This window comes from Diuraphis noxia, unplaced genomic scaffold, assembly GCF_037042655.1.
Source record: "Diuraphis noxia isolate RWA-SAM2 unplaced genomic scaffold, SU_Dnox_SAM2 contig0003, whole genome shotgun sequence".
Taxonomy (NCBI): domain Eukaryota; kingdom Metazoa; phylum Arthropoda; class Insecta; order Hemiptera; family Aphididae; genus Diuraphis; species Diuraphis noxia.
Window position 1 is genome coordinate 72703694 of NW_028301713.1, and position 24402 is coordinate 72728095.

The 24402-nt window shown below is 26.7% G+C and overlaps 2 protein-coding genes across 7 annotated transcripts in view; one reads left to right on the forward strand and one right to left on the reverse strand.

Moving 5' to 3' along the window:
- The first annotated feature begins 10802 nt into the window (after positions 1–10802).
- Positions 10803–13810, forward strand: LOC107171932 (uncharacterized). 2 transcript variants are annotated; one of them, XM_089223830.1, is made up of 7 exons: positions 10803–11106; positions 11198–11257; positions 11358–11435; positions 11670–11750; positions 11828–11857; positions 11930–12013; positions 13562–13810. In XM_089223830.1, exons 1-7 carry the CDS (start codon positions 11046–11048, stop codon positions 13627–13629), a joined length of 462 nt encoding a protein of 153 aa, XP_089079956.1. In that variant the 5' UTR covers positions 10803–11045; the 3' UTR covers positions 13630–13810. The 2 variants fall into 2 exon arrangements, with proteins under 2 accessions (XP_089079956.1, XP_089079957.1); XM_089223831.1 differs by having other exon boundaries at positions 10829–11106; positions 11679–11750.
- TkR86C (Tachykinin-like receptor at 86C) overlaps positions 13606–24402 on the reverse strand; it is a 125564-nt gene continuing 114767 nt past the window's right edge. For 2 of the 5 annotated variants that reach the window (XM_089223826.1, XM_089223825.1), the window contains exons 7-11: positions 19786–19936; positions 15935–16131; positions 15739–15869; positions 14960–15095; positions 13606–13745 (exon numbers count right to left, since the gene is read on the reverse strand). In XM_089223826.1, coding sequence (XP_089079952.1) covers positions 13679–13745; positions 14960–15095; positions 15739–15869; positions 15935–16131; positions 19786–19936 — 682 coding nt within the window. In that variant the 3' untranslated portion in view covers positions 13606–13678. Of the gene's footprint in view, positions 13746–14947; positions 15112–15738; positions 15870–15934; positions 16132–19785; positions 19937–24402 lie in introns of all 5 variants that reach the window. The other 3 variants (XM_089223828.1, XM_089223829.1, XM_089223827.1) reach the window with 3 other exon arrangements.

Here is a 24402-nt window from a genome sequence, read left to right on the forward strand (position 1 = left end):
TTCGCATCTTAGTTTTATTGCCACGTTCAGAATTAGGATGATGTTAACTTCATAGCTATTTTTTAATTACTAAGTAATTATTATGTTAAATTTAATATAATATTTATGTTATCTATAATTTTCACATTTATATACAATTTTAAAATTTTTTCTTCATTAACTGTTATATCACCAATATGTAAATGCCGACTGGCGTCAATTAATTAATTAAATAAATAAATAATATAATATGTATATGAACTGTGAAGATTCTATGCAAGCGGTGTTGAATTTAAATTAAAAGAAATCTTTGATTTTTAATTGTTTAGCAATATTTTTATAGTGTAGCAGATAAATTTACGGAAATGGGAATATAACCATTTTCAATATTGTCGGAAACGGATGAGGAATTGCTCTTTCATAGCTGTTAGTTTTATTTTATATACTATATAGTCAATTAAGGATTGAGATATAAAATTTGAGAGGAGATTCCTGGATTCATTTAATTATTTTTAAAATTAGTATCAAAAAATAAAAATTTGAAAATGATTTTCGATTGGTCATTTTAATCCTATTTTGATTTTGTCTACTCGTAAAACTTATAAAGTCCGATAGATGCATGATACACTATTGGATTGATCTTATATAAATATAATTATATTTTATACTTTTTAGTTTATTTATTTTATGGTGCATTAGATTTGAAAATGCTATTAATATTGAATACATTGAAGTTACGATTATAATAATACGCAAAACAAATTAGTTGATTTACAGATAATATAGTATAATATATTAATATATTATTCTGATTATCCAAGTTTACATCAAAGGTACTTGAATTACTAGCTTAAAATAACATATAGTTTCCGACTATTAAGTTGAATGATTCTTTAGATTCTTGCTCTTCAACACCACGGTGTACAATATATCTTCCGGTGTAATAATTGGGCCATCATTGTCTCCCTTCCTTACTTCTGCCATCATATTCAGTAGTGCTATTCATTTCTTCCGTAGTTCCGATGCTTATTATTTCATCCGCATATACGAATTAATAATATACAATTCACACTCACTCTCAGTCGAGGACTTTGTTGTTATCACCCTTGGCACCCTAGACCCTTCTAACTACGACTTCAGTTAGTGCCAAATTGAATAATTTTGATTATATCGTTTGTTCTTATAGCATGACTGCACATAATTTGCAACTAATGTGGATATATTGATGAATGACTTGACTATCGAGTATCGACTGCGCGTAGGTACTAAGTTGTATAACCATACCACTAACGTGAGGTTTATTGGGATGATTAAGTACGGAAGTGACTCTTTTCCAGCTATTCCTGAATTGTGCAGTGATTGCACCCTCAGTGCTTATTTTGGTATTTTGTATCCTGGGTCAAAAAATGTAAAACGTTTTAAAAATGAAATTTTGATTTTCTTGCAAAAATGTATAGGGTATAATCGTATATTAATTAATGTTCAAATATGATTTCGTATTTTAGATTCTGAGCGGAGCGATGAATGTATTGATTTTACCATGATGTGTGTTTTTTTTTTGTCATCAAGTTTTGGGGCAGTAAAAGTGCATCGACTTTTTACTTCAGTACCTCGTTCGATCAAAAACTGAATCTAGTTGGTATTTTGGGGGGTCAAAAGTGAAAAATTCTTAATACTTTTCTAAATAATCGAGAAAAACAAACTAAAAATTAAGGGAAAAACTGTAAATTTTATGCACACTCATTTTTCGACAAAATCGATTTTGGTTTGTGATGTAACTTTAAAACAAATGACCATAGATACATGAAATTTTCACCGAATGTTTATATAAGAATATTCTATCCACCATACAATTTTCAAAAATTTTTGACTTAAGTTGAACTATTCATAGGCATTTGAAATTTTCGAACATTATTAGTTTTTTTTAAATTAATATCGATAAAAAATTATTTGTTCGGTAGAAAAGCTTGAAAATTTAATACAAGGCTTCTAACACATTGTAACAATAGAAGTTAAAAAATAAAAGAAATGCGAAGTCACAATTTTTTTTTACAAGCATTCAAAGTTTGAATTTTGACAACATACGTAAAAATCACGAAAATTCACAAATTATTTTATGCTAGAAATTCATAAAAAATTTTCCTTTTATATCTAAGAATTTAAAATTTTATATAAGGCTCCTAACATATTTTTACAATAGCAGGTGAAATGTAAAAGAAATATATTGGCACAATTTTTTTTTACAAGCATTCAAAGTTTGAATTTTAACAACATATGTAAAAATCACGAAAATCACGAAAATTCGCAAATTATTTTAAACTAGAAATTATTAAAAAATTTTCTTTTTAAATCTAAGATTTGAAAATTTTTAATAATCTATAATATATCCTAGAAAGATAAACCGTCTTCGCTCAGAATCGTTTTTCGTATACAATGATATAATCTCATTGGATTCAAATTTAATTCCATCCATTACAGTAACCCACTTGTAACCTACTGTACAGCAGAGCGACATACACGACTTAACCGTCTTTTTTATATTAGTACTTTATATATTATAATTTATTCACTAATCCATTTATTATATAAATATACAAGTAATCATTCAATAACAAAAAAATATGTTTGTAGCTCTATTGGCTGACGAATGTTATGAATATAACCATTATTAATAGCTTACATTTAATTTGTAACTAAATATCTAATTTTAGCGTGATCACTGATTTGTAATTGGTTATATTATATTATGTAAATTCATTATAATATAATAATATACTATTTTAAACTAATATTTTTTTTCAAAAAAAAAAAACAAAAATACTTGTGTTTTCTACTTTTCCATAATATTTGTCAGATGTCGAAAATAAGGTGTGTGATTTACTTATACTCTTGGGAATCCACTTTGATATAGTTCTCTATTTCCTCAACTTATTGAATTTATCTCTGTAATCTATTTAAATTTTCTAGGAATAACATTTTTTACTCTGCATTTGGTATATAATGCAACACCATTGTAGTTCTGTTTCGTTTGTATCAAATTTTCCAATAACATTATTTTTAAACCCTTAGTACTCGTATACTGTAAATATGATTGTTACATAGATATAGGTACCAACAATTTTACTCGTAGTTTTATAGCAAGGTTAAAAATTAACTTGGAATTGACATTCAGTATGAACAGTATGTAAATTGGTAACACGATTATTGAGATTATTTTTATATATTAAAATATTTATATTATATCATTTAATTTATAAGATTCGAAAAAACTTACAATACTTATAAGTATATGACATTGTGTTTTTTGATTATAATACATTATATAATGCTATAGATAAGTATAGAATATACTATATCCACCTAACCTGTTCGTTTTGTTAAAACATTCTAATTTAAATATTATACTCAACTAAGTATAATACGGATATAATAAATATATATATTTAGATTGATCATGGTCATATATTTATACTATGGGTTTATGACCTCGAGCGATAATTCTCCACTGACAAGCTTAATGAATATGTATATTATTATTAAGCAAGAACAGAATAATTATCAACTTTAAACGTGTAACCTTTTTACTACCTATTAAAATTATCGTTTTATATTTTCGTATTCCAATAGGTATAGTAATAAAAACAGAAATACGGTTGATTTAACACGCTTAAGCCACCGCAAGTATATTTTCTTCGAGTCAAAATCTTTAAGCCATGACGACAGAAACATTAGTAAATAGCAATAATTCTGTCGGGCGCACGTCGATTTGGCGTATCACAACGGATTTACAATATAATGTTTAGACCGCGATGCATATAATCGGAAATCGGAAATCCATTATACAATTCGTGGCCGTGGAAGAGTTAATGTTTAAAAAAAATATTATTATGTTTAATACAACGAGGCTAGCAGCCTAAGACAAAAAAATATTACCGCATTGTATTGAAACATGACAAATTGCCAAATCGTCTGGTCAGGCATTCGTATGGTTCTAGCTACGTTTCGACATTTTCTGTAACAGTACGTGATCTTCGCTCTTTGTTGTAGTTATCAAGTGATCTTCAAATATTTCTGGACGGTACTTACACACCACCACTGCAGTCGATTGCAATCATTTAAGTAATTAAAAATATGTTATATACACATATATATATATATATATATATATATATATATATATATATATATATATACATATACAGGTTTTATCAGAATGATTTGAAAAAATAACGCTAATTAAACGTATGAAAAAAATAGTGAAAATTATACAGATAGTAAAATTTAATTATGTTAGAAAATTCCCAGAAATTATATTTTGAAAAAGTCAAATATTATGATTTAAACTTACCTATTTATTCCAAATAAATATCGATATTTAAAAAAATTCTATAAGATAAACTTAGATAAATGTTTTTGTCACCAAAATTTTTCTTATAATCAGATTTATAAACTGGTTATTTTGAAATTTTCCAAACAAAATTTAGAATTTAAATTTTCAGATTCAAGTAGTAAAAATGAAAAATAAATAATACTTAAAATGCAGGCAAGTGTTAATAAATTCTATACCTATATATATATATATATATATAAAAATTGTTTAAAGGTATTGACTTTAATAAAAGTTATTACATTGGTCATTTATTTCTGATGGTGCATTCTGTATATATCTATATATACTATATAAGTATACACATGAAAACGAGATCCGGACGGACGTGACCAACGACACTGTTTACAGCGTGAAAACAGTCCGACTGGCTAGTTTTCCGGTGATCCCGTCCACACCTATTATACACAATACGCATTCGTCGCCATTCGTTTTCTACTTTTTTACCTGCTCGTCAGTAACGGATGTACCTACTCGTTGCCACAAAATATAGGATATCATTGTACGTCGTTCCTAAAAACTCGGACTACGGTGAAAAAAAAAAGGTTGTTGTATAAAATACGATATGATATATGCTAAACAATTTAAGTTCCTGTACGAACAAACCAAGCGAATTTTTTTTGATCGACATTTACATTTTTAGAAAAACATTCAAAATTGTTTTTAAATATTTAATGTCTGTTCTAAATTATAGTAATGTGAATGTTCGTTGTAAATACTATTATAAATATTTTAAAAATTAACTGTTAATCGTTTTTAAGTTACACTAGAAAACTGATTTTGCGTAAAGACTCCCGTTTTTCCTGAATTGTTTTTTTATGTTTCGATTATCTTAAAAAATGCTCGGAATTATTTAGTTTTGTGGAAAGTCTTGTAAAAAAGTGCACGAGGTAAACTTAAGTTATATTACCTTAACGACTTCACCTGTAGGCTGTAACAGTTTAGCAGCTGTATTATGATAGATTTTATGATAAGAAAGGAGGAAGGGTGGAAGAAAGGGAAGCGATTAGAATATTTTTTACCCAGCTTAATAATATAATATTTAATATATAAAAATAATGAGTTTTTTTTTGTTTTTGTTTTTTCAACAAACTCGTAATATAGTAATGAAAACTACTGATATTATAAACATTGTGTACCTAGTATAGAGAAATAATTAAAATGCAAAGAGAATTTTATTGTTTTTAAACTTGCTCTTAACGGTCACTATTTTTCCAATTATTCGTAACTTCATTATATTATGTACCTATAATGTATTATGCGTTAGTTAAAATATTCATAAATATATAACATATTATACACACAGCGGTGGTGGCTTGGCCTACCGGGATAACCGGAAAGTTCCGGGTGGGTTGTCCTTCGTATTAAAACTCTGGGACAATGTACATGGATTACAAATTATTTGATAATATTTAACTGTGTCTTCGTTGTTAGTTCTTGTATATTTGTATCACGATTTTGGATATAATTTTGGCTGCATCAAGCAGGTAGTACACATGAGTTAATTTAACCGTTTTTATTGAATAGATACGTTTTAATATTTTATATTCTGAGCAGAGTTGTGAACTTATTGATTTTCAAGGGGTGTTTAAAGGGCTGTGATTACTTTTTGAGGCAGTAATGTTTTGATTTTCTACTTTATCATATTTTCTGGTAGGAAAGTGAATCTAGAGTAATTTGGGTATTCATAAAAATAAGTCACGTACCTACTTAAATGTTAAACGAATATTTTGTTCAATTAAAAATAATATAATTTCTAACAAAAAATGAATTTTTATTTAGCCGACCAATTAATGTATGCTTGCAATTTTTCGGGAACAATATATAGATACTTAAGTATACTAGTCTGCTGTTTTCGGATTTCGTATTCGGTGGCTAATTTGTTTGCACCAAAGTCATAGTTCATGCGTCCTTTAAACCCACGTCAGCGTTTACGTTTACTGACGAAGCTAAAATGAGTGTAATGGTTACAACACGCAGCATCTTTTTAATTACTTTTCCGTTTGACGGAAATTTATGCATATAACATGTATACAATTGTACATGAGTGATTAACAAAAACAATTATGAATCTGATATTGTTAATCTGATATCAATATGGGTTTTTACGATTACGGTTGATCTTTAAGATTCTAATTTTGTTTATTGTTACAAATAGTCATCTTATTTTATTATCTATATTATGATGGTAATCTAACCTTATACAAATAAATAGATCGGTAATAAAACATTAATTTTTCACCAATTTATTTTGATTTGATCTTTGCAGTATGACTTATGTAAGTATTATACATATAATTTTAAATAGAATGTTCAAAATTTTATTTTCTTATTAGGGTTTGAAAGTTAATACATTTTTTCTTTTTCTTTTTAATTTTTGCTTTCTTATCTGAAAATGTGTTTCAATAGCATGAGAATGCAAGCAACTAATTGTTGTATTACATTTTTTGGATTTTTTTAGGTAATTTATTTTTATTTTTTTTATAATAATTATACAATCTATACTTCTTAGCATAATGAGTATAAGTGATAAGAGACAGAAAAAAAAAAGACGCATGGTATTCGTGATTAAGAAGTCACCCACTAGAGACTCTTTGCGTGATGGGGAGCCCACTAATTTAAAAAGCTTAATTTCGAATGAGTGTTTTTCTGACGACTTTAGTGTTAAAGATTTGGCTAATTTAAATATTTTCTAATAATTTCAATGGATATGGAGGGATGTTTTATTAAATTTAAATATTTATTATCCGATAATCGTCGTTCATCTAATTTTCAACAAAATACAAAAAAAAATAAAATATATTATAATTAAGGTCTGGGAACTTGATGATTTAAAAATATATAAAAAATGCATACAATTAAGAAAAAATGTTAATACTTCTTTTAGTAAAATTTCTTTTTTTAACGACAGCAAAAAAAAAGAATGTTGATAATTGACAAACGAATGGAATCTGTATGACGTGTAACTTTCAAAAAAAAAAAAAAAAAATGCAAGTAGGTATATATTGTAAAAAAATTAACAAAATGCACAAAAAATACTAAAAAATGACCGTAAAGCAAATAATTTCCTAAAAATGCAAAATAAAAATTATTCTATTATTCTATTCTTCGTGAATCAAATTTCTGTATAGACGAGCATAAAAAAAAGATACAAATGCATCAAATTCCGGACCATAGCTATAGTAAATAGAAAGCAATAATTTTGAATAATTTGACCGATTTTATAATTTGTATTTTATAAATTTACCAACTTAAACACTTACTATAATTCAAGTTAAGAATTATTTAATTAAAACCATTATTTTTAATTTCTTACGAAATTTTTTTAAATTTTTATGTTATATTTGCATTTATCTAGGTTATTTTTTAATTGTTTTAAAATCATAAACTCTCGAGCCCTATATAATGATAATACTATGATGACATACTATATATACCTACAATTTTTTGAACGTTTCTATTTAAGAAAATAAATTGTTATTCATATCATATCGATGATATTTATTTATTATCGCATTAATTTAAATATAAATGAATTTTAGTTTCAATAAATCAAACTTTAAGAGGACAGTACACGGTAATTTGTTGTATCCGCCTTACAAGTGCGTAACACAGCATATTTGCACTCAGAAGATCACGTTTATCTTCCTTTGCTTAGAAATGAGAGTGAAACTAGGTGGTAATAACATTATTTTGGTTTTTTACGATAGTTAAATTTTTCAGCAAGTTTTGCGCATATATTATACATTAAATTAAAAATGCTCATAACTCACTTAAAAATTAAATTATCGTAAAAAAAAACTCACACACAAACACAGATAATAAACTTATCCAGTCTTGGGCCTGTATACCAAAGATCAGTAGATCAGAGTTTTTTTCTAAGGGACCCCATAATGAAATACAAAGGTAAGAAAATTCTGAGAATGAACTTTGGCCCTGTAAAGAATAATTACATACGGTTTAATATAAATACGAGGACCCTATTTCCTTGATAGACCAGACACGACAAACGAATAAAACATTTTGAGATCTTGAAAAAAATGGAGGTGCCTCGGCCAGGTTGACCCCGTCTTAACTATGATAATATGTTGATTCACTAAAATTTTAAAAAAACGAAGCTAAACGTGATCTACTGAGCATAAATTTGGTATGTTACGCACGGAGACGACAAATATTTGTGTAGCGTTGTACTCTTATGTTATTTACTAGTATGTAGCAAACGGTAAATTAATATATAACTACCTTACAATTTAAATGAATAGGTGAATTTTAGTAGTAATATGTTTAAGTTATTTTTTGTATTTTGACTGACAGCTAGTTTATTCAGAAGTCTTAGTAAAATGTTCAACTTTATGAAACTTGTTACGTAAGCATTTTGTCATTATTTTTTTTTTCATTATCTGTCATGAGCAGAATTCAGATGAATCCCTATACTAGTATATGAATTAAATATTTTGTTTTGAATTTTATCAGATTTGAGTTATTGAAAATGTAATATTAATCAATGCTCACCAACAGTGTCTACCTAGAATAATTATAAATTGTTTTTATAAGTATTTGAAGGACTAATCAAATTATTTTTAAAAATAATGAAAATTGTAATATTGATGTAATTTCTTTAAATTTTAAATATTAATTTTATTGTTTAAGGCTATTGTATTATATTAGTATTATGTTACTCATTTACTCAGTTCTCTTTTTAAGCACTCAACATTTAGTGAATGAATATTGATTTAAATTTTATCTAATTAATCATTATTGATTTTGTAAATAATCACGAGGAAAATATATGCATTAAATGTAAATATTGTGTCTAGACAAAAAAGTTAAAAACAAATCTGTAGAATTATTTTTATGCTTGATACTGCATGATTTACGCTCTGTTATTGTAATTAATTTATAGGATATCAGTGCAATCTTTGTTTTCTGTCTCTGACCCAAGCACACAACTTTTTTGGGTCAGAGAAAAAAATAAATAGAACTCTATAATAGTAGAATCCTCTTAGCATTAATTAATTGTATCAAAACAAGAAGTTATATTATTTTCAAGATTATCATACAAGAATAACATGTATTGAGATTGTGTTAATTTTATAATTTTATATAAATTGTAAAATAATGACATAAAGATGACGAATATTATTTGTAAATGTATTCCCAATATAATACGTGATGGTCGTAATAAAAATATGAGTACGTTTCTTAAGTAGAAGAATATAACAGAATCTAAATTATTCTGGTTAGCTAGTGTAAACAAACAAACATTGATCATATCATTTGTAAAATGTTTCTGCTTTAGAGCACGTCCACAAAAGTGTTTTACCTAAATTCTGAAATAGTTTGTTTGCTTCAATAATAATAATATTAATATATTATACTATTTATGATCATATTATAAAACAAATTCCATTTTGCGAATGAAACAAAATTGAATCTAAACTCTAAAGTAAACAAATTGTAGTAGTGTCAAGGAACATAAAATATCCGATATTCTTCCATACTAAAAAATATGTGAACACCATTTGTACCATTTGTAATAGACGTGATATATTATGTATTTATATATTATATTAATACATGTTTTCATATAATAGGTAATCTATACGTTTATTTAAGTGGAAATCCAATAAATTAAAGTGTGATTTTAGAAAATGGTAGGTATCTATAGTATCTTTGATTGTCTCATTTGGTGAATAAACGATACAGGGACGGGTGGCAGTATTGTGATGAACAGTTCCCACCCGTTCCTGGTTTTTGAACAGGAAAAAAAAAGGTATCTATAGTATCTATGGTAGGTATAATTTTATGTTTGTTACAGTAATTTGCCGAATGCGCTAAATGTTTGCAGCTATTAAATAATAATTATGATTATAATTTCTAATTAAACACGAAAATTATACTGTTTTATGGTTTGAAAAGCATAAAACTACTAGCATCAACATTTAATTAAATTATAATTTTTAATATAAAATTTTTAATTTGTTTTATGCAAATATAAGCTTTCTCAGTTTCATGAAAACTAATGTAATTGATACATTTATTATGTGTTTATATTGGGTATAATATATTTGTTGAATACCAAGTTAAGCTAGTAAAAACATTAAAGTTTTGAAGTTATCAAGTCATACATTATAGTTTAATGACAAGGTTACATTATAATACATTATCCTGATATGAGTATATAATATAAATTATTATTTTTAACCTCTCTGCCTCGCAGTTGTTACGACTTGTTTACAGTTTGATATCAACTAATAATTAATAATATACAATATACATTATTGTATAATTTTAATGAACTACAATTATGAAATTATTTCGTACGCTAGTAAGATATTTATCAAAAGTTACGATTTGAATCACAAGATTAAAATGGTATGCATATATCGTATGCCATACAGGATTCGACTTTTTAATTTTACAGATAGGGCTTTGGGATTGATAAAGGCATAATGACTATGCTTACGTCATCCGAATGTAAAAGACAATTCAATCGAAGCGGAAATAATGAGCAAATATGAAAAAACAAGACAAGACAAAAACTTGGATCACGTAACTCTCTAGGGTATAATAGATGTTATGCCTGTGTTTGATCGCTAAGCCTATATATTTAAGTGCTTTTTCTTCGAAGTATTCCTATAAATTGCAAAGTATCCTACTAAAATCTTTCATTTGAAAAATGAAGCCATTTGGAGTGTGTTTTCTGTTTATTTACTATTTGACTGTTATCATCGTAACAGGTAAGTTTAGCGTACAGAACAATTATTGAATATTAGATTATATAAAAAGTTCACTGATATAATATGTTATGGTTTTATTTTATTTTTTAAGAATCCGTCCAAGAAAAAATAGTTCAACAATACAGCGACACATTTCTGAAAGACTTATCACGTAAGTTACAGTTGATTACTATCTACCGGTATATTTAAAAAAAATAAATAATAATAAATAATGAAAAATCAATAAATTATCAATTTATATATTTTTACAGTTTACTACTGTCGTCCTTCTCTTATCATCGATGACGGTGTTGTTGAACGAACCTGCAAAATCACATTATCTGCAGATAGTAAGCTTATTTAGACATTATTTATTAGTAAAAGTATTACATTTTCTACCGCAGGTAAAGGTAATGTCCTTAATTTGAATCCTAATACTCTTAAACAACTATTATTTTCTTTAATTCTGATTTTTAATAAATTTATTACTGCTTAAGTAGCCCCTATTGATGCCCATACAAGTTACCTAAAATACTATATGAAAATTTCTGTAGTCAAACATTTTCATAAAAATATTATTTCATGTGATACAGTACCACAGTCTGCAAAAGCTAGAGCAACAGCAGCCTCCAATATATTCGCAAAAAGAGGAAATCAATTTAAAAGTGAGTTGTCCATTTGGTTGTCAATATAAAAATATTATTGACGAATTATATTACTTTCATTATTTATGTGTTTGTAGATTTCATGTTGGGTAAGGACACTACCAAAGGTAAAAGTCTTTACAATTTTTGGTCTAATTAATATATTTTATAATATATTAAATAAAAATTAACATTTTCAGACGCGAGTAGTAGAGTTCAAAAAGGATCATATATACCAGTAAAATCGAGTGGGAAACGAGACGATCCATCTTCTACAGCTTATGGTGAGTATAAGTATAAAGTATAAGATAAGAATGGGGGAAAGTAAGTAATCACCCTACTGTAGAGCAGGTGTCAAGTGTACTCCGCCATATAGTAAATCACTATAATTATTTATTTGTTAAATTTGAATTCAATGATAAATAATTGAAAAACCACCCTCATCGAAGAAGGCAATCGGCCTGTGGTAAAAAGTTTATTTTATAATATTATTTTTGATATTAATTATTTTAAAGTGATTTATTTTACTTATGGCATCACGGTACGTTTATTTAATTTTCGCCCAAAAACATTGAATTTATCATATTATTATTAATAGTTAATTATTATAATATTTTTAGTTTTAGTTTGTATAATTTTGTATTTTATTAACTTATGTGTTATTACCACCTTACCATAGAACGGTGTGAACAAGTCCATGGTATTGATAAGCAGTAGCTTAAAAATAATTTAAATGTATTGAAAATGCCATTGGATAAATAAAATATAATAAAATATAAATACATATAAAAGTTTTAAGTTCGCGAATAATATTTTTGAATTACAACAACATAATTAAAATTGTTATTCTTCGTTAAAATTTCATCAAAATTTGAACTTCAAATGTGTTCTCTATTACAAAAAATTGTTCCTATACATTTTTAGATGTTTTGTTTAATAATAAACACATAGTTTAGAACAATTTAAAATTTAAAAATTTTTAACTGCAAAGTAATTTGCAAATTTGATTGAAATTCATACTTTATAAATGCTTATCGAAACATTGTTTTTATATTATATATCTTTAATGTACTTAAATAGCTTTAATTAAAGCTTATACGGGTGGTTGCATACAATTTTCAAGATTTTTGACTGATCAAAATTAAACCATGTGAATAAACATTTCGTTTGATACTTTTAGTAACTATCTAATTTTATTTGTTTTCGAATCACAACAAAATAAGTAAACGCATTTTGTTAAAACTGGCTTTTACGTAAAAATTTCTATATTTTCAAAATTTTTTTTCCACAATAACAAAGAAAATTTCTGGAAGTTTTTAATTTTGACCCCTAAAGTACATATTAAATACTAACTATATTAACTTTCCTATAAGTAAATCTAGCAATTTTACTGCTCTAAAAAGTAATGAGAAATACACATAAAAAAATCAATGGGAAAACAGTAGATTCATTGCTCCACTCAGAATCTAAAATATAAACAGATACTCACATTTGATTTTTGCTAAAAAAAATTATAAATTAGACATTAAACCGTTTCAAAAATAATAATAAAGTAATTGGGATAACAGATAATGTTACTGGTATAGATCAAAACATTTTTAAAGTGTCCCGATGATTGAGTTTATTAGGAATAGATTGAAACGTGTGTTTTATCTTAAATAATTGTCATAAGTTATTAAGTGAATAAAATAGTTTTCTATTTCATTAGATTATCATATAGACATACCTTTTAAAACGTTTTCATGAAAGTGTACAGTAAATAAATAAAAGCAATTTTTTTTTTAACAACATAACATTATTATTTAACAGATTTATTTACAAATATTTTATAGGTATTTACACGGGACCAAGTGACATGGACATTTTCCAAAAATGGCTGTCATCATTTTATTTACATTAGATCATAGTTTTTCAAAAATTGGATCTTCGTACAATATTCATTATTAACGTCATCGATTATAGATAAGCTTCTGTGTAGAATTTTTTCTAGTGTTCTGTAGTTTTTGAAGCCTAGAACTAATAGTTAAATATGTATTAATTAATTTATATTTGAAATGAAATAAAAATAGTAAAAAAATCTTGTTATTAGTTATTAATAAATATTTGGAACATAATTAAATATCCACAAAAGTGTATTTGGAATATGGAATTCGATAAAAAAAAAAAAATGGTATTAATGGTTGGTGAATTATTTGTTTGGATGTTACTGAGTTATCTTAATTAATAATAAACAACCCATTTATTTTAAAAGAAGGTAAAAAATGTAATTTTCATAATTTACCAGGCATGTAGTCAGTGACAAAAAACTAGTGTTCGTAAAATGTTGGGTATGACATCAGCACTTAATGTACAGTTAATTACTTAAGGCGTCCGGTGCCAATGTATTTAAGTCAACAAATAAACTTTCTAACCACATTTTCTTATTAAACTAATATAGGGTAATATTATACAGACCACATTGAACCTTCGTTTTTAAATATTTTAATCTTAAACTTAATAGTAAATTTTCAAAAATAATTCAATTTTGAGCTTTTTTTTACAAATTATATTAATCCATCTGAAATAAATAACACCAGAGTGTTCAATGCGGATTTTAGGAAGTTTTTACAAATAAAAAAATAATTTTCAAAACCTGACAAATTTACAAGGACAGAGACATTTTTCTGTGAAGTGATTTTTTTTCTCGATATAATTCATCGAATCAAATCTTCTTTCTCAGATAAGTACCGTAACCGTACAGTAGATTACTGAATTTAATTAAAGGTGTAAAAGAAAAAAATAGTAGCAATATTATGGCTAATTCTATATTTTTTTATATCTCACGTAAAATATATAAGGGTATGCATTTTTATACATAATTATATAATTATGTAATGCACACTCGATGAATATAAAAGTTAATACCTATGTTAGTTAATGTTATATATTCACTTTTATTGAATACAATATAGTATTAACCTAAATAATTGGTATCACAAAAAATAATGAAATGTTAATTTATCATTATTAACACAATCAGAAGTTATATAGCCAGTGTTATACTGGGTCTGGCTTATTATTTACAAATAGGTACATAGTTTTTACCAAGAAAAAATTAAATTGTTTTAATTCATTTTTATTGAGTTCCGACATGCATTAAATATAATAATACATTTTTGTTATGTTTTGGACTTTATTGGTAACAACTTGATCATCATTTTGAAATGTATGATTTGTACCTTAAGTTTTACCTTTGAATCGCCATTGTTTCTTGACTATTTCGTGTGTTTGGTGCATGTCGTACTACTTCGCTGAAGCCTCTGGGTAGACATAATACTTGGGTTTCTGGTGGGCGCCGCAAATGTTGGACTCCCAACGATACTGGACCTGGTTAATCGTTCCACTATAGAATGTCAAAAGCTACTTAACTAAAAAATGGCCGTGTATATGATGTAGGGCGCCAATGGCAGAAAACGAAGAGTAATTAAAAATACATTTATGTAAATTAAATGAACCACAAAATTTGTTTGAATAATGACAAATAATCACCTACGTTGAGACATTTTTTAATTTAAGGTTTATTCACTTTGTTGTGTTCTGGAATAAATATTTTTTTTATAATTTAATTTTAGATAAAAATATTCAATGCAGGTTCTTATTGTAGACCATCATTAATTTATAGTGAACAAATTAATAGTTTTTGAAAATAATTCTAATCTTGTTTATTTGTAAAATTTTAATTCATGTCTACAGTCAAACTATTTCTCTTTTTTCTCTTATTTTATATTCACGAAATTGTAGGTATATCCCTATGCATTTCTAAACTGATTAATTCTTAATCTTCCATTGCAAAATAATCATCTAACATCAAATCACTTATACAGCCCCAATGTTTACATTACAATATAATTTTTTTCTATCAACCTTACTACCAATGTTTACGATTCAATATATAATGAGTAATGACTGAATTCTAAAATACCTATACTAATCTATTCTATTATTTTTCCACGTATTTTAAATACGTTACCTGATTTGGACCTGGTCAAGTAAAAATGAGATTCACCGTTCATTCGAATCACGTTAAGATCAATCGAAGCTTTGTCATGGTTTCTTAAGCCTCCGCAGTAGCATATGATTAATTTGAAATATGCTCTGAATCTGTTTAAAAAAAATGTATAATTGTTATTTAAAAATACATCCACAATCAGGCGATTGTCACATACCTAGGATTCATCCAATAATAAATTATTGGATTCACCATCGAATTTGACATTGCTAACCAGTAGAAACTCAGGAACAGATCTTGCACATACGTTTTGACTACTATACCTTTGTTGTGGTACGCGTATACGAAATATGAGTGATAAGGCAACCAACAAATCAAAAAAATTGTCACTACCACAGCGAACATTCTGACAACCTATAAAATCAAATAAAACATTGGTTTTATTAATGTATATACTTGTGTTATATTTTCTTAAATTGCAATCATTAATGTTATTGTTAATTTAATTGTGTTATATTATTGCATATTTTAACGTATATGTCTAGTCTGTAACTTTTAGACTCAAGTTGTTCATACATAGCTTATAGAATAATGATTAAACGAATCACGAATAATTTTTGAAATACAAAAAATCTAAATTATTACCTAGTAATGTTTCTTTTAACAGTGATTTTACATCGCAAAGTTATGACTTCAAATTTTTACAGTACGGTAGGTACAATGTACATACGCGAATTAATAAAATACAACATTGAGTGAATATTTTGTTGAGCACATAAAGTTTTTTTTATTTTATTTCAGAATACAGAAATTATTGACCACAGGAAAAGCATGGATTACATTTCGATCATATCATAAAACAACTGAACCGTTCGTCTTGAAAACGCCCCAATGCTTTCGACCGGAACCTGTGCGTCATAATATACTTGCGTCATTGGTTTTTAAATCATATTTACTACCGTTAACGTCTTGTACCGAGAGTGATATTACCAAGGTATACTATGTTGGACGAATATAACTACATTCAATCGTAGAAACATGAGCTAATTAGAATTTACCGTCTTAGCTTAATTTATTAGTCCAGTCAAGTAAAGAATTCTTTAGAATCGGGTCGTATGTTTCAATATTGGAAAAGTATCATAACATAACATACATTTTCAATGTACCAACTGATCTCAGTTAATGCAAAATTCCACGTAGAATAGGTAGTAAAAAATATTGATGTTAAACATTTTCCAATATGAATTATTTAGTAGATTTATTGTCGTGATTACCCAAGGGATTTTGCGAGTACATACCAATCGAAAAAATTAAATAATAGTCTTATAGGTAAATTTATTGTAAAAACTCGTAATCTTAGCTCAATATCAGAAAATTATTAACAATTATATTAAATTAAATATATATATATTTTCTTAATTGATATAGTCAAATAAAATTTTAAGTATTAAAGTTTTTCTCTCAACTAACAAAAAAAAAGTAATAAAAAAATAAAAGTAATACTCGAAATATTAAAAGTTGACGTATATATGCATAAATATGAAAGTATCTTAACAGTTTTATTAATGGGTTTGTAATAAAAGAATGGTAGAATACTAAAAACAAAAAAATATGATTTAGTAGTTGAATCTGAAATGTAGATCCTCACAAAAACAACGTAATTGTTTGAGAGCACATCTTTTATCACAATTTTAAGATAATAAATAAAGTAGGAAGTAACTGAAGTATGAAGCTATGAAGGCGAAGAAATTGTGATCAAAGAAAACATCGTAAATTATCATATTTTATAGTATAAAAAGTTATATACTATACGGTCATACTCATACAGATTAAACCATATTTTACACATTTCTAATTTATTTTCCAGGTTTGAAATATAAATAATATAATATGTATTGTTCTTATAAAAATTAATTTTATAAATAATCAGCTAAGACGCTTAGTTATTTAATAACATTTGATTTCATTCTCAACATGACTTAGGTTAGTATATATCTTAATAATTGAGAGATATAATAACTTTCTGATTTAAATAGTTATATTTCTTATATTCTAAAACAGTTGTACATATTATATTTGTTCCCATATATGTTAGTCTGTGTTTTTGAAGCTATATTTTTTTATTAAAATTGTTAAAATAATAAGTTACATTTTAGAATTGTAGATGCCGAAATAAAAATCTCATTTATTCTTTAGAGTGTAACATTTACAGTATTATACAGATTAACACTAACATTTTGGCTAGAGGGCGATTTATGGCTTTGGATTTAGAATAATGTGATGTCGAATGAAGACAATAATTTTATGATAGTTGTAAAATTTTTAACTTCGGTGAAAGAAAGAATTTCTTTATTCACGCAAATCAATCGTAATTAGGAAAAAATTCTTCAAAAAATATCTGGTCGTTACAATAAAGAAAGCGTAATGATATGGAGTGATAAAGTATACACACATTATTATTAAACGAGTAATGAACAAATTAAAAGGGTAATTTATGATGATCTAAAATTCTTGCATTATAAATATTTTAAAAACGAAATGACATAGAACATGTTCAAATAATATCGTCCATCATGAAAGTTCTTTCGTAATAATTCAGAATGATCACTGACGAAATTTGGTGAATTTAATAAAGTTCTTTTTTTGCGAGTTATAAATTCATTAAATTTAAAAAATATTTCGAGTTTCTTGACATATTTTTAATCATTAGGATAATAATTGTAAAAACAAAATTGTTGATATTATTTATTTTATTGGTGATAATATTTATATTCGTTTTGATATAGTTTATAGTTAGATGGTTTTTACAATAAGTAATTTTCTTAAAACACAAAACAGAATAAGGGGGAAATTTATTTCTACCAACGCATATTAATTATGTGTAGACACCACTTTTATTTATATGGCGCGTTGTTTTATTTGTGTGTTAAGATATCTGATTGTTTAAATAAATATAAACTTCGTACGTAAAATAAGTCATAAAGGTGTATTAACATATTATGAAAAATGAGATAAGCTTCTATCAAGTTAATTTAATTATTGTGTTTGTGTAATGTGCTCTTTTTACTTTTTTTGTTTAAACGAATCACAAAGAAAATAGCCAAACGTCTTGAAATAACAAAGTAATATAGTAAAAATGTATTTTTTAGTATTTTAGTATCTCAAGTCTTGAAAACAAAAAAATCATAAAATAAATCAAACAACTATTTCATTATTAAGAAAATGGCTATCTGATTAGGGCTCATTTTAAGATTAATTGTTACTGAACAAAATGTAAACAGTACAAATTGTAGAAAAACGGCGGTTCTAAGCATCGAATTAACCAATGATTACCTAACCATGAACATGTATGGAACACCTGTATTGCTTGTATTGAAAGTTTTGTATAAGGCTTGCAAAAACATTTTGTACAGCGTACAGGTGCAAAAAATTTGATGTGGGGCTTAAGTTAACTAGCTTCTCGTACGATTTAAGATTGTATTCAACTCGGATCTTACAAAAAAATTACTTCGTATATAAATTTTAAAATTTAATCCATAAGATGTTATATGAGCAATGAACGATGTTTTTTAACATATTAGATTAAAAATGAAAATAACGACCAGAATGAAAAAATATGGTTATAAACACTTTTTTGCAGATAACAAGATCATATAGTACACATGTAAATCAACCTTGTACATTAAATATTTTTAATTTAGGACTTTTTCATCGAGAACAATGCTGATAACTGCAACATTATACGTCATTGAAACTTAATTAATATATAAAAAGAAATGTTTGAGATTGTCTTAACATAGAATCGCTTTACATAATATAACACAGAAGTGATAAAGAAACTGCTCATTTACAAAGTTTGACCTAGAGTTTGTTTCTGACGTCATTATACATATAATTTATACAAATTCCAAAATAATTTGTTTACTCTCACGAATCGTATAAAAGATGTTAACTGTCACAATATTTACAATATATTTTTTATCACTTAGCTATGATTGGTTTCAATATAACTTTTTTTTTCCAAAACAATATTATGTTTTCATCATTAAAACGACTGTGGGTACTCACTTTTCTCTTCGATTTGATTGACTCCACATGTCTCTGTGTCATCTGTCCAATGGTTTTACTTCCCCATAGTTCTCTACCCATAATCGTGTAGCATACAGCCATCACGGCCAATGGTATTATATAAGTGACGCATAGAAACAATATGTTATATCTGTAAAGTGAAAAGGTATGGTAACATAAAAGATTCGTGGTTTATGTAATATACATATTTTATACACGTAATTCACGAAGTGAGCCAAATATTAATATTTAATTGTACAATTTTCTACATATATGTATACTACTCCAATCATATTCGTTTTTAATTGTTTACTGTGTTACTAACAATACTAACAAACACATAACATGTACCTACTTATATCTTTCAAGCTACGTAAAGTGCAGTTTTCGATGATTTTTATTTGCCAAGAAGCCAAGATATAATATAATTCTATGTATATTCTCCTACAAATAACTTTCTATGCTGTACTGAATAGTAAATTGTGTTTAGTCGGTGACCGAGTGATGAACAGTGAGCTTTATAATATTTTATTAACACCTTTCAAAAAAAAAAAAAAATGTATCTTATCCCAATGGCTAAATTGCCGAGGATTATTTCTTTAATAAAAAAAAATTTATTTTATCAAGATGTCTATGCATTATGTGCTTATTTGATTTACGTTATATAATGTGAGTATGTGACTAACTACCACCTTTAAGTGACTTAGTATCTATTTGTCGTGTATTTACAATTTATTATGAAAATGTATTTGTAAAATCGAATTAATAAACGCGCAATGCGATTGTTAATCGATTGAATAATTGTATGGGCTTTAGCCTGTTCTAAATGACAAATTATTTTTATGAAACGCAATAGTTTAGCTTATATATTGTAGAAAATAGAAATAATAAAAAACATACATGAATTATTCAAACACTGAATTTATTGCAAGTAATAGCGAATCAATATAGTTAGGTATTTCATTGTTTTATTCATGTGTAAAACACCATTAGGCTTTGTGTAAACATAAAGTTTTCAGAAAATACTACAAAGTATAAACATTAAAAATGTATTGTGTTTTTGGATTAGATATAAAAAATACTGAAGTAAGTATAGACTTTGTGATATGTAGAGTACTTATATGATACTTAAATTTCTACGTTAGAAATGTAAGTATAACTAAAATTGATTAGGCATACTATAGTTTTATTATGACATCATATTCGTTCGATTTTATAACTGCATGTTTAATTTGTATAGCTTTAATAATAATTTTGAAATAATTAATAAACTAATTTTGTTATATAAAAAAGTGTACTATATTTCATGTAGTTATATTTAAAATTCAGAAGTTTGGACAATTTTTAGGTACTATTTAAATAATTTTTTTTTTCATTTAATCGAAAAACAGTATGATACATTTATAATTTATTAAAATGTCAAAAGATTTATCTATCTCCTCTTGGTAAACTGATGATGGGGATAGAGAATTAAGATATACATTTCAAATAATAAAACTATCATTATAATAATTGGCTAGATAATATTTTTTTATGTTCTACGTAATAAAATAATACAAATTTAAAGAATAAAACACGCCAAAAATATAACGACTTCCAACAAAAAATATACTTCTATATAAATTGAATTGATATAATGCTCTAAATATGCTTTTAATATTAGTAAAACTCATTTGAAACTAGATATGTTCGATTTGTTACTATATTCGTAAATGAAATGGTATTAGACAAATAAGGACTTTTTAAAATTGTTTTTTAAAACATGTTTTGCAGATGGTATATTTTTGCAACGGAATTAATTCTACATTAGGTAATTCAAATAAATACATGTTTACATTTATAAATATGTTCAATTTTTAAATGCTAGATAACTACACTGCAGTATATGAAAAAAATATACAATTTAAAGCAAAAAAAAAAAAAATGGCTGAAACTAACTCAAAACAAATGTAATACAATTAAGTTCAATCTAATGCATTTAAACTATAAATAATATACATATTTTATTCTAGTTTAATGTATTCTATGGACACTTGTATTGTAAGTTGTGTGTTACACGTTTCATTACAATAAGAAAGCTGCATTGAATCATCCATTTATCAGGGTAGCGTACTGTTGTTCTTTTAAGGAAAAAGGGTCACAGTTGTTTTTGTATATGGGCCAAATGAATTTAAAAAAAAAAATTGGTTTTGGACATTTGAAAAGATAGAATTTCCAAATTAACGTGTCATCCCTTTTCAGTATTGTCCAATACTCGTAAACAAAAGATTTATTTGTGTCAATATATCGAAACAAAGTTCAAAATTGCCCATATATTGGTCTTGTCAGGATATAAGGTATATAATATATATATAATAATACAACAGGAATAATTGATTACCTGTAAATATTTTTTAGAGCAAATAACAAATATAGGAAAACAAAATATATCATATTACCTATGTAACATAAATCGTAAATAAAATAAAATAATAATAATAAAATCGTATTAGTCAAATGTTTAAAAACATTTGTGTTTATTTCAATTCAATTTTTTATAAAACTTATTCTAATTAACGATGAAATCTGATTTCGAATTTTAATTTAGGCTGTAAAAAAGTTATTTGGTTTTTTTTATTTCATAATTTAACTTTGGAAATTTTACGTTTTAGCGTTTCACCACGTATAAGACTTGTATTATATTTGGAATTTTTTTCACTAATAAATTACAGTTTTTTTGCACCATTAATCTTTTGAATGTTATGCTATAATATATTTTAACGTCACACACAATTATTTTTATTATAATAAAAACATTTTGATTGCTTCAAACTCTCAACGTTACCTCAAAACAATTACTCTAACAGTCTAACCCCTGTCATAGCTTCACGTGTCCTTTAATATTACACAGGTATTAAATATTTAATCCATCGGATAAGCATTGTACGCGTGTCTACAAGTAAGCAATTATTGTGGTAAATCGAATAAGGGCCACATATCAACCTATTCTATTATGATTTGTCACACCTTAACAACTTTACATTTCTAAAATCCTTTGTTACACTGTAATCTCCAGTAACTTACTACAGTCACATACTCAAATAAACGACCAATCAATACCTAATGGTACTCGTATTACTGCCGTCCTTTGCGTCCTGGCAAAAGACCATACTATATCACCTACAAATTACTTTTCAGTCTTTGCAGGTACTGTGATCTGGCACTACTGAGCCGTCGGCTTACTGTGGCTTTTCCACCATTACGAATAGTTCGAAAGACATAATAATGACTTTACAAACAATCTTACTTCGTGTTTTGTTCAATTCGTATTTTCTGCACGCTACAACAAGAAATTATAATTTTTGTATTCACCAAATGGTTTTAGATTTTCCTCATCACTCCATTTGGAAAAATAATAATAACATAACGTTTCTGTGTCGGGCCAGGATTTTATTAAACTTTTACTTATTTCAATAGTAAGTACACCGTTCTCTTACAATAATTTTAACTGTAGTTTATTGATATAATATTATTGTGATTTATGACAAAAGTACTGTAATGATCAATATAAAATCACTGCATATAATGTATTCTGCACACATATTATCAACATAAGACAGAACAGATCGTGCGTGGACACTATAGTGCAATGTCTATAGTAATGGCGGCGGCGATCGCGTGAGTACAAATACCTCAAAATCGCATTTGATACCACGACAGCGTTATTTTTGTTTAAAAAAAAAAAATTCGGACACGTTGTGATAATAAATCGCGAATACCCAGAAGTCAGTTTCGTCGTTACTTAAAAAAAAAAAAAAAAAAAAAACTATACCCATCTTTTTCCATTTAATTCCGGTCGGATAATGTTTTCATTCCTAACATGTCCTTTTACCCGCTAACCCACAACCTATAAGCGACAATGGTCGTACCCACCCTAACCGTTATTGTAGTCAGTTCGTGTCGAGTGTCTTTTGGCCCACGTATTCGTAAAAATCTCATTAATATAATGCGAATCTAACCTAACCGGTAACTCAGACTAAGGTGTTTGGGTGATTATTTACTCAAAAAGACTACGACGAGAGACGTATTTTAAAGACACCACCGTGCTCCGACCAGTCGGTGGTCGTTTGTCTATGTCGTCGACACCCATCACCGAACTCCTCGAAACGTTCGTTTCCGTCATCCACTCCACTTCGTTGTAGGCGGTTCAATTGGCACCCGAAATAAATATGCATTTTTTATAGTTCTACGACGGACCGACGCGACGACGCACGCCACGACCGTTTATACACTATATATACCCATGTCCCATATAATATATTAACGGTCGCCACGATATTTTATTTTAACGGTTCGCTGACGCAGTGTAGGTACCTATATACTGACAGAGGATTTTTTTTTCACAATTTAACCATGTTATACCGCTTTGTTTGTACTATGGGGGAAATTTTACTCAAAAATTAATTAAAACAACAAAGCATTGTACACAAAATATTATGGAAGTTTCAGAGAAATACAATCACCTATAGAATTGAAAAAAATTGCTTCTGCTGTAGAGCGGGTTGTCCACAGCCCTTAAAAAATTAATAATATTTCAAACCGAGGAGATAAAATTATTGCTAAAAATTACTTAAACTA

Bases quoted from the DNA above. Each gene is read 5' to 3' on its own strand.
- LOC107171932 (XM_089223830.1), top strand. From the start codon at position 11,046: ATGAAGCCATTTGGAGTGTGTTTTCTGTTTATTTACTATTTGACTGTT. The intron at 11,751-11,827 runs GTGAGTTGTCCA...ATGTGTTTGTAG, and splicing joins AAGAGGAAATCAATTTAAAA to ATTTCATGTTGGGTAAGGAC. The intron at 11,858-11,929 runs GTAAAAGTCTTT...TAACATTTTCAG, and splicing joins GGGTAAGGACACTACCAAAG to ACGCGAGTAGTAGAGTTCAA.